The 17869-nt window shown below is 47.2% G+C and overlaps 1 protein-coding gene across 2 annotated transcripts in view; it reads right to left on the bottom strand.

The window, feature by feature from the left end:
- LOC139474671 (transmembrane protein 135-like) overlaps window positions 1–17869 on the bottom strand; it is a 203528-nt gene that overhangs the window by 166088 nt on the left and 19571 nt on the right. For both annotated transcript variants that reach the window (XM_071257768.1, XM_071257767.1), the window contains exon 4: window positions 5520–5553. In XM_071257768.1, coding sequence (XP_071113869.1) covers window positions 5520–5553 — 34 coding nt within the window. The remainder of the gene's footprint in view (window positions 1–5519; window positions 5554–17869) is intronic.

The raw sequence follows: 17869 nt of genomic DNA, 5'->3' as shown, positions 1-17869 counted from the left end.
ACCTACCCCACCTGATCTAAACCTACCCCACCGGATCTAAACCTACCCCACCTGAAATAAACCAACCTGACCTTAATAGCCCCATGACCTAAGGCCCAATCAAGACATAGCCTGAATATGCTACTTCAGCCTACAATCTATGTAATTAAATCCTGCATGAAACAATCAGCACACAGAAATATTACCCTTCCAGAACCCTTCCCGTACCCACGGTAACAAGAGAAAATCATGACTCCCACATAATTTGCAGCTCACTTGACAGATTTACGAGGAGGAAGATTAGCTACTTTTTTTTATTTTATCAATAACCCATCATTAAAGCAATGATTTTAGTTTCGTCTCATTCTAATTAAATTTTATAGGGGAGAGTATCAGCACAACAGCACGACAAGGTGCGGTATGTGGAGGACTGTAGCTGCCATCCCTTGGAGGAGAAAAGTGTGGAGTTGTGGTAATTAGGGGGAGAAGAGTGCAGTGATGTTGTATTGGGGGGATAGAAGAGCGCAGTGTTGGGGGGGGGGGGGGGGGGGGGGGGGATGAGAAATTGTGGTTTTGGGAGTAGAAAAACATGGTGTGGTGTGGTGGTATTGGGGGGAGGGGGAGGAACTTGGGTGCAGATTTGAACTGGGAGGGGGGGGCGAAGAGCATGATGTTGCACTGGGTAGAGAAGAGTGTAATGTTGTAGTGTACTGGGTGGAGAAGAGGGCAGTGTTGCAGCGTACTGGGTGGAGAAGAGGGCGGTGTTGTACTAGGTGGAGAAGAGGGCAGTGTTGCAGTGTACTGGGTGGAGAAGTGGGCCGTGTTGCAGTGTACTGGGTGGAGAAGAGGGTAGTGTTCCAGTGTACTGGGTGGAGAAGAGGGCAGTGTTGCAGTGTACTGGGTGGAGAAGAGGGTAGTGTTGCAGTGTACTGGGTGGAGAAGAGGGCAGTGTTGCAGTGTACTTGGTGGAGAAGAGGGTAGTGTTGTAGTGTACTGGGTGGAGAAGAGGACGGATTTGTAGTGTACTGGGTGGAGAAGAGGGTAGTGTTGCAGTGTACTGGGTGGAGAAGAGGGCAGTGTTGCAGTGTACTTGGTGGAGAAGAGGGTAGCGTTGTAGTGTACTGGGTGGAGAAGAGGACGGATTTGTAGTGTACTGGGTGGAGAAGAGGGTAGTGTTGCAGTGTACTTGGTGGAGAAGAGGGTAGTGTTGCAGTGTACTGGGTGGAGAAGAGGGTAGTGTTGCAGTGTACTGGGTGGAGAAAAGGGTAGTGTTGCAGTGTACTGGGTGGAGAAGAGGGTAGTGTTGCAGTGTACTGGGTGGAGAAAAGGGTAGTGTTGCAGTGTACTGGGTGGAGAAGTGGGCGGTGTTGCAGTGTACTGGGTGGAGAAGTGGGAGGTGTTGTACTGGGTGGAGAAGAGCGTATTGTTGTTCTAGGAGGAAGAAGAGGGCAGTGTTGCAGTGTTCTAGGAGGAAGAAGAGCGTATTGTTGTGGTTGTGGCACTGGTACCATCAACCAGTGACCACCCTCGTTGCATCCCCTGTGTCTTCTGAATTCCCCCCTCAGTGGCTGCAATGCTACCTGACTGAACCTGATCAGATTCCTACCACACACAGTTGTTACTGTGAAACAGTAGAAACAGTTATTTCATATGAGACTTGTTTTGATCTGCTAGTACTGCAGTAAAAGATTTGTTGAAAAACAGTTGGAGGAATCATAAAACATTTGTCTTTGCTTTCTTTTTAAAACATGTTTTGAGGACAGAAAATAGTTTTTGAAATCAAATATATTTTGAATAAATGTTTAATGTTAAATAAAATCAAACTTTAAGTCTTTGAACGGCTTAATTGTTTGATAGGCATTACTTAAAAGTTAACAGATGACAAAGTAGACACAATTTATGGATAACAATTTCTTTATTTACTGTAAAGGCGACGTTTCGGTATAGATCCTTATACCGTTGTCAAGCAAGGCTGACATTGCTTGCTTGACAACAGTATATGGACCTATACCAAAATGTCGCCTTTACAGTAATTAAAGAAGTTGTTATCCATAAATTGCATCAACTTTGTCTTTGAATGGCATTTAGAAGTGACACACATAAGGATGAGAGTTCATGGATGTCTCTTCCCTAATCAAATGTCTATACTGCCACATGTTATTTCGTTCAAAACTCAAATTTCGTTATTATGGTAGTAAATTTAATGGATTCATATATTGTCACAATCTGACTACATAAACCCCAAGTGCCCTTACTGACCTGTACAAAAACTGATATGAGATAAGGTCATTTATTGTTTCACATTGGCAGTTGACCAAAATATATTTGTAAGAAAAAAATCTGACAACTCCTAAATTCCTTTCAGTGAGATGTCCTCTTTTGTTGAAACAATATTTCAAATAAAACCTCACCAAACCTCACCAATCACTGACATTTTTAAATGAAAGATTTCCTAAAGAAAGGTATTTTCAGTTTGGCACCAAAACCTTTTGCACTTTTTTTCAGATCAACTAATGAAATAAATCTTGTAGACCAAGAAAGAAATAAAACTGTGGCTTACTTTCAGTAATTCAAAATAAAACTTTCTCAGATCTAGACATTTTAAGAGATAAATGATTCGGAACACAAAATGAGAATCAATGCCAATGAGTTAATACCGCAATCTACATGCTTGGGACTGTGTTGTTCCTGACCTTCACAAGAAGGTAGCCAAGGTCATCAGTGAATAGTGAGTGTGGTTTTAGTTAGTGAGTGAGGTTCCTGCAATATCACGGCGGGGACGCCAGAAATGAGCTTCACACTTTGTACCCAAGTCAGAATCCAACCCGCACCATCGGCTTGACAAGTGAATACTTTAACCAGGTCAAAGGACATTTCAATTAAGACATTTCAAATGTCAACAATGAGATGTTTTATTTATAATAGGATATTTATATATTTTCAAACATTTGCCAATAATAACCCACGCATATTAATAATCAGTGTTATTTATCATTTTTGAATGCAAGAAAGAAACCCAAATCAAGTCTATGTGTGAGCAAGTCTACATCACAGTGTTAATAAAATCTGTATAGGGCTGATGCTCCTAAAACTGTTATACAAGTTACTTCTTAAGTTATGTTGGTGTTTTCAGAAGGACCCCTGATCAAGTCTACATGTCAGCAAGTCTACACTACTGTGGTGACCTCAACAGTGTCGACACCCCTAAATTTTATGAGGTGTATTTCTTTTTGTCACAGAGGCTCAATGTTAGTCTTGGTGTGAGACTCAGTGATATGGAGCAGTTGTAGGGACATTAGCATTAGTGTGTTAAACATGGCTGTGAGGTGGTGGCAGGAGTGTTACAGAGATGTGTGGGACTTCGGCAAGACACAGCAGGCACAGCAAGTGACAGCGGGACACAGCGGGACACAGCAAGACACAGCAGGCACAGCAAGTCACAAGACAGCAGGTACAGCGGGACACAACGAGACACAGCAAGTCACAGTGGGATACAGCAAGGAACAGCAAGGCACAAGACAGCGGTTACAGTGGGACACAGCAGGCACAGCAAGGCACAGCAAGGCACAGCGGGACACAGCAAGGCACAGGACAGCAGGTACAGCGGGACACAGCAGGCACAGCAAGTCACAGTGGGATACAGCAGGCACAGCAAGTCACAGTGGGATACAGCAGGCACAGCAAGTCACAGTGGGATACAGCAGGCACAGCAAGGCACAAGACAGTGGTTACAGTGGGACACAGCAGGCACAGCAAGGCACAGCGGGACACAGCAAGGCACAAGACAGCAGGTACAGCGGGACACAGCAGGCACAGCAAGTCACAGTGGGATACAGAAAGGAACAGCAAGGCACAAGACAGCGGTTACAGTGGGACACAGCAGGCACAGCAAGGCACAGCAAGTCACAGCGGGACACAGCAAGGCACAGCAAGGCACAAGACAGCAGGTACAGCGGGACACAACGAGACACAGCAAGTCACAGTGGGATACAGCAAGGAACAGCAAGGCACAAGACAGCGGTTACAGTGGGACACAGCAGGCACAGCAAGGCACAGCAAGGCACAGCGGGACACAGCAAGGCACAAGACAGCAGGTACAGCGGGACACAGCAGGCACAGCAAGTCACAGTGGGATACAGCAGGCACAGCAAGTCACAGTGGGATACAGCAGGCACAGCAAGGCACAAGACAGTGGTTACAGTGGGACACAGCAGGCACAGCAAGGCACAGCAAGGCTCAGCGGGACACAGCAAGGCACAAGACAGCAGGTACAGCGGGACACAGCAGGCACAGCAAGTCACAGTGGGATACAGAAAGGAACAGCAAGGCACAAGACAGCGGTTACAGTGGGACACAGCAGGCACAGTAAGGCACAGCAAGGCACAGCAAGTCACAGTGGGCACATCAAGGCACAGCGGGACACAACGAGGCACAGCGGGATACAGCAAGGCACAGCAAGGCACAAGACAGCAGGTACAGCGGGACACCGCAAGGCACAGCAGGCACAGCAAGGCACAAGACAGCAGGTACAGCGGGACACAGCAGGCACAGCAAGGCACAGCAAGGCACAGCAAGGAACAGCAAGGCACAAGACAGCAGGTACAGCGGGACACAGCAAGGCACAGCAAGGCACAAGACAGCGGTTACAGCGGGACACAGCAAGGCACAGCAAGGCACAAGACAGCGGTTACAGTGGGACACAGCAAGGCACAGCAAGGCACAGCAAGTCACAGTGGGCACATCAAGGCACAGCGGGACACAACGAGGCACAGCTGGATACAGCAAGGAACAGCAAGGCACAAGACAGCAGGTACAGCGGGACAGCGCAAGGCACAGCAAGGCACAGTGGGACACAGCAAGGCACCGCAAGGCACAGCAAGACACAGCAGGCACAGCAAGTGACAGCGGGACACAGCGGGACACAGCAAGGCACAGCAAGGCACAGCAAGGCACAAGACAGCAGGTACAGTGGGACACAGCAAGGCACAGCAAGGCACAGCAAGGCACCGCAAGGCACAGCAAGGCACAGTGGGACACAGCAAGGCACAGCAAGTCACAGCGGGACAAAGCAAGACAGCAGGACACAGGTTCCAGCCACATGGGAAGATCTCGGGACACAAACCACACTACATCATTCCATCTAACTGTGAGCAGTAAAGCAAAAGCAAAAGGATTTTCAAATTGTTCCACATTCCCACACCAAGAGAGGAAATAGATGTCAGATTGATTGTGGACAAATAGAGAAAACTCTATAAATAACAAGCTGACAAATGTTAGGCAATTTTCTACAGGCTGCCAGTTTGAAGCAATTATTTGAGAGAAACTGGGAGCTTTGTTTAGATGGGTTTGGGAGAGGTCAGTAGCCTCACTGCCAAATGTTGGCTCAAATGGGCAGGGGTCAAAGCAAATATTGTGGCCTGCCGAAACCGAACAGAGGCAGCCATGTTGAATTTTGCAGTCATGTGCTGTGTTTTGCATGTGGCTCCAAACTGTGCTTGAAGCAGACGCGCAGCGAGGCCACCACTGGGCCAGCAACTCACCAAGTTTGTAAGGTAAACAGCCAGCAGTCCCCGCCTAAAAAAGAAACACCAAAAATCACGTCAGATCAGCAAATAAAACGTCCCCAGTATTTGTGAACATGTCTTCATCATTGTCCACAAAGCACGGGGCACAAGGTCGATCTGTGGACAGAGGGACAATAACAGGATGCAGTACATGACGTAACAGCCCACGGACTACAAGTGACACAGCAAATCAACATTAAATGTACAAACAATCACACAACCGATGCTAATTGAATTTCGACAGATAAGTTGATATAGTGTTGTAATCGTGACAATCAGACCCCACGCCCTTCTCCCCTGCTAGCTTGTCACACATTCATGAAATAACTGCCGGGAAGTGTGTAATTTGCCCACAAAAACAAGTACCTGCCACGAGATTCCAGGTAAAGCCTGACCAAACACCTCTCGCTCCCTCCACTGACAACACTATATTTAACCAGTGCTTTATTTACATCCTCCATTCTAGCCATATCAAACAAATTCTGATGCTTGCAAATCAAGAACATACAAAATTGCAAGAATATTTGTATTTTTTCCCCCCAAAGTGAGAGGGGCATTCATACAGCAGGGGAAGCACTCAATCAATGGGCCCCATCTCTTTGCCCCTGCCAGTCATTCCTGGCAGAAAATGCTTTGTTGAGATCATAATGGAAGCAAGTTTTACTTCATAATGGTCACATCAGAAGTCAGGTTATCCTGTCATCCTCGATTCCTTCATTTTTATGGTGCCCTGCTGCTGTTAATCCATTAGAGCCAGTCAAACTAAACATGGCTGTTCAGATGTGGTCTTGTGGTGACAATTTGTCTACTCAGCCCCAAAAGAAGTTGCGTTTCTTTTTTTCTTACAGAATCAGCCCTGGCCTTGAAATAAAATTCCGTTTGAAAAACAGGTGGAAATTGATGCGACTGAACAAGAAATGAAAAACTTTTCTATTTTTGCCCAACACAGAATTTGCTCAAAAAGAAAGTCCTTCAAATAATATCAAAGGCATTGAGTAGATTATGTCATTGTTGCTGGGATTTCATCAAAGACTGGTATTGAGAGTCTGTGAGGACATGACAAGCAGAGGGCCAATGTGTTTCTAGCACTGCAGTATGCATCCAACACTCCACGTACAATGATTAAACAAGGACACTTGATGCCTATGGAAGGACAAGTTCGTGCTTTCCCAGGAAAGTTTATATTACTGATTAACATATATAAATTAGAGGGATGAGAGGGGATGGTCATGGAGGATAGAGTGAGTGAGTTAATATTTAACGTCACATCGACATTATTTCAGCCATATCGTGACAAGGAGGTTAGATGGGTGGTCATGGGGTTAGAGGGGTGGTCATGGAGGTTAGAGGAGTGGTCATGGAAGTTAGAGGGATGATCATGGGAGTTAGAGGGGTGGTCACGGAAGTTAGAAGGGTGGTCATGGAGGTTAGAGGGGGTGGTCATGGAGGTTAGAGGGATGATCATGGGAGTTAGAGGGGGTGGTCATGGAGGTTAGAGGTTGTGGTCATGGAGGTTAGAGGGGGTGGTCATGGAGGTTGGAGGTTGTGGTCATGGGGGTTAGAGGGGTGGTCATGGGGTTAGAAGGGGGTCATGGGGTTACAAGGGATGGTCATGGGGTTAGAGGGGGTGGTCACGGAGGTTAGAGGTGGTTGTCATTGAGGTTAGAGGGGGTGGTCATGGAGGTTGGAGGTGGTTGTCATGGAGGTTAGAGGTGTGGTCACGGAGGTTAGAGGGGTGGTCATGGGGTTAGAGGGGGTGGTCATGGAGGTTAGAGGTGGTTGTCATGGAGGTAAGAGGTGTGGTCATGGAGGTTAGAGGTGGTTGTCATTGAGGTTAGAGGGGTGGTCATGGAGGTTAGAGGGGGTGGTAATGGAGGTTGGAGGTTGTGGTCATGGGGGTTAGAGGGGGTGGTCATGGGGTTAGAATGGTGGTCATGGAGGTTAGAGGTGGTGGTCATGGGGTAAGAAGGGTGGTCGTGGAGGATAGAGGGGGTGGTCATGGGGGTTAGAAGAGTGGTCATGGAGATTAGAAGGGTGGTCATGGGGTTAGAAGGGTGGTCATGGAGGATAGAGGGGGTGGTCATGGAAGATAGAGGGGGTGGTCATGGGGGTTAAAGGTGGTGGTCATGGGGTTAGAGGTGGTGGTCATGGGGTTAGAAGGGTGGTCATGGAGGATAGAGGGGGTGGTCATGGGGGTTAGAGGGGGTGGTAATGGAGGTTAGAGGTGGTTGTCATGGAGGTTAGAGGAGGTGGTCATGGAGGAAAGAGGTGGTGGTCATGGGGGTTAGAAGGGTGGTCATCGGGGTTAGAGGAGGTGGTCATGGAGGTTAGAGGTGGTTGTCATGGAGGTTAGAGGAGGTAGTTACGGACATCAGAAGGGGTGGTCATGGGGGTTAGGGGGGTGGTCATGGGGTTAGAAGGGGGTCATGGGGTAAGAAGGGGTGGTCATGGAGGATAGAGGTGGTAGTCATGGGGTTAGAAGGGGGGTCATGGGGTTAGAGGGGATGGTCATGGAGGTTAGAGGTGGTGGTCATGGAGGTTAGAGGGGGTGGTCATGGAGGTTAGAGGGGTGGTCATGGAGGTTGGAGGTTGTGGTCATGGGGGTTAGAGGGGTGGTCATGGAGGTTAGAGGGGTGGTCATGGAGGTTAGAGGGGGTGGTCATGGAGGTTAGAGGGGTGGTCATGGAGGTTGGAGGTTGTGGTCATGGGGGTTAGAGGTGTGGTCATGGAGGTTAGAGGGGTGGTCATGGAGGTTAGAGGGGTGGTCATGGAGGTTAGAGGGGGTGGTCATGGAGGTTAGAGGGGGTGGTCATGGAAGATAGAGGGGGTGGTCATGGAGGTTAGAGGTTGTGGTCATGGAGGTTAGAGGGGTGGTCATGGAAGATAGAGGGGGTGGTCATGGAGGTTAGAGGGGGTGGTCATGGAGGTTAGAGGGGGTGGTCATGGAGGTTAGAGGGGGTGGTCATGGAGGTTAGAGGGGTGGTCATGGAAGATAGAGGGGGTGGTCATGGGGGTTAAAGGGGGTGGTCATGGAGGTTAGAGATTGTGGTCATGGAGGTTAGAGGGGGTGGTCATGGAGGTTAGAGGGGTGGTCATGGAGGTTAGAGGGGGTGGTCATGGAGGTTAGAGGGGGTGGTCATGGAGGTTAGAGGGGTGGTCATGGAGGTTAGAGATTGTGGTCATGGAGGTTAGAGGGGTGGTCATGGAAGATAGTGGGGGTGGTCATGGAGGTTAGAGGGGGTGGTCATGGAGGTTAGAGGTTGTGGTCATGGAGGTTAGAGGGGTGGTCATGGAAGATAGAGGGGGTGGTCATGGGGGTTAAAGGGGGTGGTCATGGAGGTTAGAGGGGGTGGTCATGGAGGTTAGAGGTGGTTGTCATTGAGGTTAGAGGGGGTGGTCATGGATGTTAGAAGGGGTGGTCATGGAGGTTAGAGGTGGTGGTCATGGGGGTTAGAGGTAGTGGTCATGGGGTGAGAAGTGGTGGTCATGGGGTTAGAGGGATGTCATGGTTTAGAGGAGGTGGTCATGGGGTTAGAAGGGTAGGCCATGAGGTTAGAGGGGGAGGCCATGGGAGTTAGAGGGGTTCGTCATGGAAGTTGGAGGGGGGAAACTGCGGCATGGTATCACAGTGGGCTAGCACTATAAAATTTCCATTAGTCCAGATAAGTACGCCCTCACGCATGCATGCCCGTCACAATATAAGTGCAACAATCTTGAACGCGATGTCAAACCCCATTTCACCTCACATCATTGTGACTGATACCACATACAACCCAACTTTAGAATCACTGATCCCGTGAGTATGTCTACCTGCTTCCATGTGATTCACTGACCCCTAATTACACTACGAGATCCCTGGTCAACACGATCATCCAGGTGTGCAGGGCCTGTGTTGACCCCTCGGTAATCCAGGCTCAGTGAGTGTGCATAATCTGGGTATGACATGTAGATGTCATGCCTCCCTCTCCCAGGTGTGAGCTGTCACACGGCAGTCGCAGACCTAGCCTTGCTCCAAGGCTATACTGGAAGAAAAGTCTATGGATGTGGAACAATAATTCTTTCCTCCTAATAGGCAAGTCAAGGTATGTGGACAGAACTCCAGTCTTTTATAGCGACAACTTGTTACTATTATTTAAATAATCTAGAAATTATGATTTAAACTAATAATTATTGCCTTAGAGACTTGTGCAAGTCTACTGCTGACCTATCACATAGACCTTCCAGCCTCTGCACACCAGCACGAAACCGTGGCAGGAGTCAGTCAATGGGGCTATGTTAATCCCAGTCTTAATCGGACCAAGTAAAGGTGTACAGTTCTCTGGGCTGCCATCTAAATCTGCTATGATCCGAGGTAGACTGTAACATCTGACACCAAGCCTCAGAAAGTAGGTTTCTTCCATGACACCGATCTTCCTCCCACAAACAGATCTCCACCTCAGTGTCACCCTGTTGCCTGATCTGCCAGTTTATCTTACACCTATCTACCTCACTTATATATCCCCTGACACCAGTGGAGGCCTATCTAACCCTTATCCTGATTATAAATAGCTAAACAGACAAACAAGTTTGTATTATTTACCAAGGCCATCTGTGGCATATTACATTCTTCAAGGAGCAGCATAGATCAGGCTGTAATCTTCACATGTGTCAGGTGGCGCTGGACCACACAGTGTTAGGGAGGGGTTAGAGGTGGTCATGTGGGTGATGGCTGCTGATGGTGGGGGTTAGAGGGTGGTCTATGGGATGGCTGCTGATGGTGGGGGTTAGAGGTGGTCATGTGGGTGATGGCTGCTGATGGTGGGGTTAGAGGTGGTCATGTGGGTGATGGCTGCTGATGGTGGGGGTTAGAGGTGTCATGTGGGTGATGGCTGCTGATGGTGGGGGTTAGAGGTGGTCATGTGGGTGATGGCTGCTGATTGTGGGGTTAGAGGTGGTCATGTGGGTGATGGCTGCTGATGGTGGGGTTAGAGGTGGTCATGTGGGTGATGGCTGCTGATGGTGGGGGTTAGAGGTGGTCATGTGGGTGATGGCTGCTGATGGTGGGGGTTAGAGGGTGGTCTATGTGATGGCTGCTGGAGGTTGGGGGTTAGAGGTGGTCATGTGGGTGATGGCTGCTGATGGTGGGGGTTAGAGGTGGTCATGTGGGTGATGGCTGCTGATGGTGGGGTTTAGAGGGTGGTCATGTGGGTGATGGCTGCTGATGGTGGGGGTTAGAGGTGGTCATGTGGGTGATGGCTGCTGATGGTGGGGGTTAGAGGTGGTCATGTGGGTGATGGCTGCTGATGGTGGGGGTTAGAGGTGGTCATGTGGGTGATGGCTGCTGATGGTGGGGGTTAGAGGTGGTCATGTGGGTGATGGCTGCTGATGGTGGGGGTTAGAGGTGGTCATGTGGGTGATGGCTGCTGATGGTGGGGGTTAGAGGTGGTCATGTGGGTTATGGCTGCTGTAGGCTGGGGGTTAGAGGTGGTCATGTGGGTGATGGCTGCTGATGGTGGGGGTTAGAGGTGGTCATGTGGGTGATGGCTGCTGATGGTGGGGGTTAGAGGTGGTCATGTGGGTGATGGCTGCTGATGGTGGGGGTTAGAGGTGGTCATGTGGGTGATGGCTGCTGATGGTGGGGTTTAGAGGGTGGTCATGTGGGTGATGGCTGCTGATGGTGGGGGTTAGAGGTGGTCATGTGGGTGATGGCTGCTGATGGTGGGGGTTAGAGGTGGTCATGTGGGTGATGGCTGCTGATGGTGGGGGTTAGAGGTGGTCATGTGGGTGATGGCTGCTGATGGTGGGGGTTAGAGGTGGTCATGTGGGTGATGGCTGCTGATGGTGGGGGTTAGAGGTGGTCATGTGGGTGATGGCTGCTGATGGTGGGGGTTAGAGGGTGGTCATGTGGGTGATGGCTGCTGATGGTGGGGGTTAGAGGTGGTCATGTGGGTTATGGCTGCTGTAGGGTGGGGGTTAGAGGTGGTCATGTGGGTGATGGCTGCAGATGGTGGGGGTTAGAGGGTGGTCATGTGGGTGATGGCTGCTGATGGTGGGGGTTAGAGGTGGTCATGTGGGTGATGGCTGCTGATGGTGGGGGTTAGAGGTGGTCATGTGGGTGATGGCTGCTGATGGTGGGGTTAGAGGGTGGTCTATGTGATGGCTGCTGATGGTGGGGGTTAGAGGTGGTCATGTGGGTGATGGCTGCTGATGGTGGGGGTTAGAGGGTGGTCAATTTGATAGCTGCTGATAGTGGGGGTTAGAGGGTGGTCATGTGGGTGATGGCTGCTGATGGTGGGGGTAAGAGGTGGTCATGTGGGTTATGGCTGCTGGAGGAAGGGGGTTAGAGGTGGTCATGTGGGTGATGGCTGCTGATGGTGGGGGTTAGAGGGTGGTCATGTGGGTGATGGCTGCTGATGGTGGGGGTTAGAGGGTGGTCTATGGGATGGCTGCTGATGGTGGGGGTTAGAGGGTGGTCATGTGGGTGATGGCTGCTGATGGTGGGGGTTAGAGGCTGGTCATGTGGGTGATGGCTGCTGATGGTGGGGGTTAGAGGTGGTCACTCAGCAATATTCCAGCCATATGACAGCGGTCTGTAAATAATCAAGTCTGGACAAAAAAGTCTAGTGGTCGACATCATGAGCATCAATCCACACAATTGGGACATGATGACATGCATCAACCAAGTCAGCGAGTCCGACCAACCGATCTCATTAGTTGCCTCTTACGACAAGCAAGGGTTGCTGAAGACCTATTCTACCCCGGATCTTCACAGGTCAAGCATGACATGCCATGACAGACATCTTACAGTGGATCAGATGGAGTATATGCATCACATCATGACTTTCTGTATGACTGCAACCTTAAGCAGTGAGTGAGTGAGTGAGTAGGGTTTGACACTGTTTTAAACAGAATTCTGGTTACATCATGGCATGCCATCTGGATGTGGGAGAAAAGCACGAGATTGATGCTCATCTTAGACGTTTACCACTTTGGTGAAACCCACGAGCACGGGTATGGTGCTGACAAACCCAGAAACATAAACCTGGATTCGACCCATGATGATAGGTTTCTGGTGTGCCAAGGGATGCAAAATCAGTAAGAAAATGTTGTGTATACTGCAGTCAGCCATTGTACAGCCTAGTCCTTGTCCCTTCAGTATTCAAACAGTGGAGAACAGAACTTGGGCAAACTTAATACAAAATTAATGCTAAAGCTCCCTCCCCTTCACTCAACCAACACCCAACGAACAGCGCTATCTTAAACTGGAGATGGACATGGAGAGTAATGTCTCATCCATTCCTTTGTCTCATCAACAACATTACATCAGACACAGAGAAGAACCTGGATATCCTAAAGAAACAACAAAGCTTAAATTATTTTTTTTCAATGAATCTGTATAATTTTGAACGTCTAACTGGTGCATGGATTCCCTTTCAACTTGACAGGCTGACACTGACCTGGCCGCGAAGTTCGGGCCTCCCGTCTTGGAGCTTGGAGCACACACAGCATGTCACGCTGACCCCATGACAGACAAACACACAGACTAACAGACAACTCATCCCTTCCTCCCCAGTGTGAGAACTGTACACAGACTATGTCACATCAACATGCTATGTTTAATGTACACTGTCGACCTGAGAGCGGTCAGTCTGACATGTCGGAATTACTCACAATTTAATTTGCAAATGCTCAATTCCAGTGTGTAAAGCTTCATGGTAAATGGCAGAATCGTGCCTCCTTTGAAACTTTCATTACCCACTGTTATTGTTTCTGATTCTTTCAAAGGCCCTGAAAGCATCTCTTCAGCTATTAATTACAAGAGGGTATTGCCTATCCCTTTCATGTCCTAATGGAGCTACCTCCAATGTCTCATGTCAATATGGAGCTACCTTCAATGTCTCATGTCAATATGGAGCTACCTTCAATGTCTGATGTTCTAATTGAGCTACCTCCAATGTCTCATGTCAATATGGAGCTACCTATAATGTCTGACGTTCTAATTGAGCTACCTCCAATGTCTCATGACAACATGGAGCTACCTCCAATGTCTCATGACAATATGGAGCTACCTCCAATGTCTCATGTCTATATGGAGCTACCTCCAATGTCTCATGTCAGTATGGAGCTACCTCCAATGTCTCATGTCAATATGGAGCTACCTCCTATGTCTGATGTCAATATGGAGCTACCTCCAATGTCTGATGTCAATATGGAGCTACCTCCAATGTCTGATGTCAATATGGAGCTACCTCTAATGCTTCATGTCAATATGGAGCTACCTCTAATGCTTCATGTCAATATGGAGCTACCTCTAATGCTTCATGTCAATATGGAGCTACCTCCTATGTCTCATGTCTATATGGAGCTACCTCCAATGTCTCATGACAATATGGAGCTACCTCCAATGTCTCATGTCAATATGGAGCTACCTCCAATGTCTCATGACAATATGGAGCTACCTTCAATGTCTCATGTCTATATGGAGCTACCTCCAATGTCTCATGACAATATGGAGCTACCTCCAATGTCTCATGTCAATATGGAGCTACCTCCAATGTCTCATGACAATATGGAGCTACCTCCAATGTCTCATGTTCTAATTGAGCTACCTCCAATGTCTCATGTCAATATGGAGCTACCTCCAATGTCTCATGTCAATATGGAGCTACCTCCAATGTCTCATGACAATATGGAGCTACCTCCAATGTCTCATGTTCTAATTGAGCTACCTCCAATATGGAGCTACCTCCAATGTCTCATGTCAATATGGAGCTACCTCCAATGTCTCATGACAATATGGAGCTACCTCCAATGTCTCATGTCAATATGGAGCTACCTCCAATGTCTCATGACAATATGGAGCTACCTTCAATGTCTCATGTCTATATGGAGCTACCTCCAATGTCTCATGACAATATGGAGCTACCTCCAATGTCTCATGTCAATATGGAGCTACCTCCAATGTCTCATGACAATATGGAGCTACCTCCAATGTCTCATGTTCTAATTGAGCTACCTCCAATATGGAGCTACCTCCAATGTCTCATGTCAATATGGAGCTACCTATAATGTCTGATGTTCTAATTGAGCTACCTCCAATGTCTCATGTCAAAATGGAGCTACCTCCAATGGCTCATCTCAATATGGAGCTACCTCCAACGTCTCATGTCCTAATGGAGCTACCTCCAATGTCTCATGTCTATATGGAGCTACCTAGATATGATACGTCCTAACAGTGCTACCTCCAAACACTGTTCACACAAGCCTTGACATTAATTACCTTGATTCCACCTGCCTGTTTCCCCTACATTCACACAACAGCCTGCCTCAACCCTAAATCAAACACTTCCCAAAATAAATGTTTATTTGCGTGTGAAATCCCACCCCCATCCATGTATTTTGGCCCAGCGATATTCCTGTGTCAACCACGGCAGGATGCTTCTCAATGTATATGGCACAACAGCTTATGGTATATTTGACTAATGCCTCAAATTTTGTTTACAACAAATAGGATTCGTCTTGACATTCTTCTAAAATAGAACATTGCAGAAGTGTACATTGTCTGTTTTGTAGTTTTAACAAGACTCAAGCTCTCTTAGTGATGACAGTTTTCTTAACAAACATTTGAAGAATGAGAGTATTCAGAGTATTTCAACAAATATATCTATCATGCTGAAGTTGAATGTTTATTTCAAATGTTTTTGGACCTGATGTGCATTCTCTCACATGAAATTTAGCACAGCTGCTTTGGTTAAACAAGGCAAAAACTAATACAAACGATTGCAAAAACAACGTCTGCGAAGGGGAAACATACGAACTTACGCAGCCGCAATAACAGGAATGCCGCGAAAGTCTTGGACTTATTTCAATACTTTCTCAGATAATGATTGATACTGGTATGCTAACTTACCCAAATTAAATAGAGAATCTCACCCGAGTGTCTTTTGATATCATATATATCAACACAAGTTGATAAAAGTGGAAAATCTTTTAGATCAAAAGACACGAGGGTGAGATTTTATTTATTATCCAACATCATTCTTCCAACTTTTTCAGTTTGTAGACAGTCAGTGATTGAGTCAGATGGGTTTAATGCCGCTTTTAACAGTATTCCAGTTATATCACCATGGTGTGTCAGCTTAATGTGGGAGGAAAGCCCGAAGTGATGCAGGTCTCAGACGTTTACCACTTCGGTGAAACCCACGAGCACGGGTATGGTGCTGACAAACCTAGAAACATAATTGGGGCGAACCGGGATTCGAACCCACAATCATAGGTTTCTGGCGCACCCATGGGACGCAACTCTGCACCACAAATCGCGGGGCCTTAGACGACTGGGCCACCTGTGCCCCTGTTTCTAGACAGTAATAAGCAGTGTCTTAAGTATAAAAAGCACTGCTAACAGCTTCAGTAGCAGAGCCATTAGTGATGTCATTTGATTGTAAATCCATGGTAACCAACGATGTCACAATGGTCTGCAAAGCATTGTGATGCAATTTTATTGCAGCGATATCTGCAATGTAGATATCACCCAAGCCATATCTCCTGTGGGAACCAGTTTCGGATGAAAATTAGTTGTTTTCCCCCTTGGTTTTTGTAGCCCTGGTATAGAAGATGATAGTTGAAATGGCTCATATTTACAAGAAGAATGCTTGGTCCATTCTGCCATGATGAGAAGACATAGGTCTTGTTTACAAACTAGTCTAAGGTGTGACAGCTATCGACATCAGTGATGCATGTGTTAAAACTAGTTATCACTCTGACAAGCATGACATAGACCAGTTATCAATGTTACCTGTATGAGATTGTCAGTTATGTCAGGTGACAGTTGGATGTGACAGCTTTGACACCATCAGTGATGCATGTCCCCTCAGGACTAGTCATCAATGGGACCTGTATGAGATTGTCAGTTCCATCGTGACAGACGGATTGACAGTTATGACAACAATAATTATACACTTCTCCTAAAGACTAGTTATCAGTGGGACCTGCATGAGATTGTCAGTTCCATCGTGACAGTCGGATTGACAGTTATGACAACATCAATCATACACTTCTCCTAAAGACTAGTTATCAATGGGACCTGTATGAGATTGTCAGTTATGTCATGTGACAATCTCCTAAAGACTAGTTATCAATGGGACCACTACCACAACATCAATTAAGTCAATGACAGCTGTTATGTCAGCTGTCGACAACATCAGTAATGCATGTTGCCTGAAGACTATCTATCACCAGTCTGGTACAAGATCATCAGTCATGTCACGTGACAGTGGGAGCAATATTCTGACAGTGATGCTGATTACCTGCCACACCTATTGGACAGACAATTCACTATTCATAGTGACCTGTGAAGATCCGGGTGCGAATATGTCCTCAGCAACCCACGCTTGCCATGAAAGGCGACTATGCTTGTCGTAACAAGCAACCAACAGGATTGGGTGGTCAGGCTCGCTGACTTGGGTAATGCACGTCATCATATCCAATAAGTAGGTGAGACTGTGTGTGTATGATGTGACAATAAACAGGTGGGACTGTGTGATGTGACAATAAGTAGGTAAGACTGTGTGTATGATGTTACAATAAGTAGGTGAGACTGTCTGTGTATGATATGACAATAAGTAGGTGGGACTGTCTGTGTATGATATGACAATAAGTAGGTGAGACTGTCTGTGTATGATGTGATGATAAGTAGGTGGGACTATCTGTGTATGATATGACAATAAGTAGGTGAGACTGTCTGTGTATGATGTGACAATAAGTAGGTGAGACTGTCTGTATGATATGACAATAAGTAGGTGAGACTGTGTGTGTATGAAGTGACAATAAGCAGGTAAGACTATCTGTGTGTGATGGGACAATAAGTAGGTGAGACTGTCTGTGTATGATATGACAATAAGTAGGTGAGATTCTGTGTGTATGATATGACAATAAGTAGGTGAGACTGTGTGTGTATGATGTGACAATAAGCAGGTGAGACTGTGTGTGTATGATATGACAATAAGTAGGTGAGACTGTGTGTGTATGATGTGACAATAAGCAGGTGAGACTGTGTGTGTATGATATGACAATAAGTAGGTGAGACTGTGTGTGTATGATGTGACAAAAAGCAGGTGAGACAGTGTGTGTGTGATGTGACAATAAGGTGTGACACTGATTTGACAAGAGGAGGGGGGGATTAGGAAGAGCCGGTGTCAGTGTTCTGAACTCGGGTTATTTTCCAAAACCATCATCCTACATGATCGCTCATTGCCAGATCCAATTTTGCAATTAACATCCCTGAGACAAATTACAGAATGCCTGACTCACAATCTGTGGCCAAGACTGACATCAAACCAAAAGCAGTC

Source organism: Haliotis cracherodii, unplaced genomic scaffold (genome assembly GCF_022045235.1).
Source record: "Haliotis cracherodii isolate W230 unplaced genomic scaffold, xgHalCrac1.p SCAF_3, whole genome shotgun sequence".
In the NCBI taxonomy this organism is placed as follows: domain Eukaryota; kingdom Metazoa; phylum Mollusca; class Gastropoda; order Lepetellida; family Haliotidae; genus Haliotis; species Haliotis cracherodii.
This window is presented reverse-complemented; position numbering and strand designations above follow the sequence as displayed.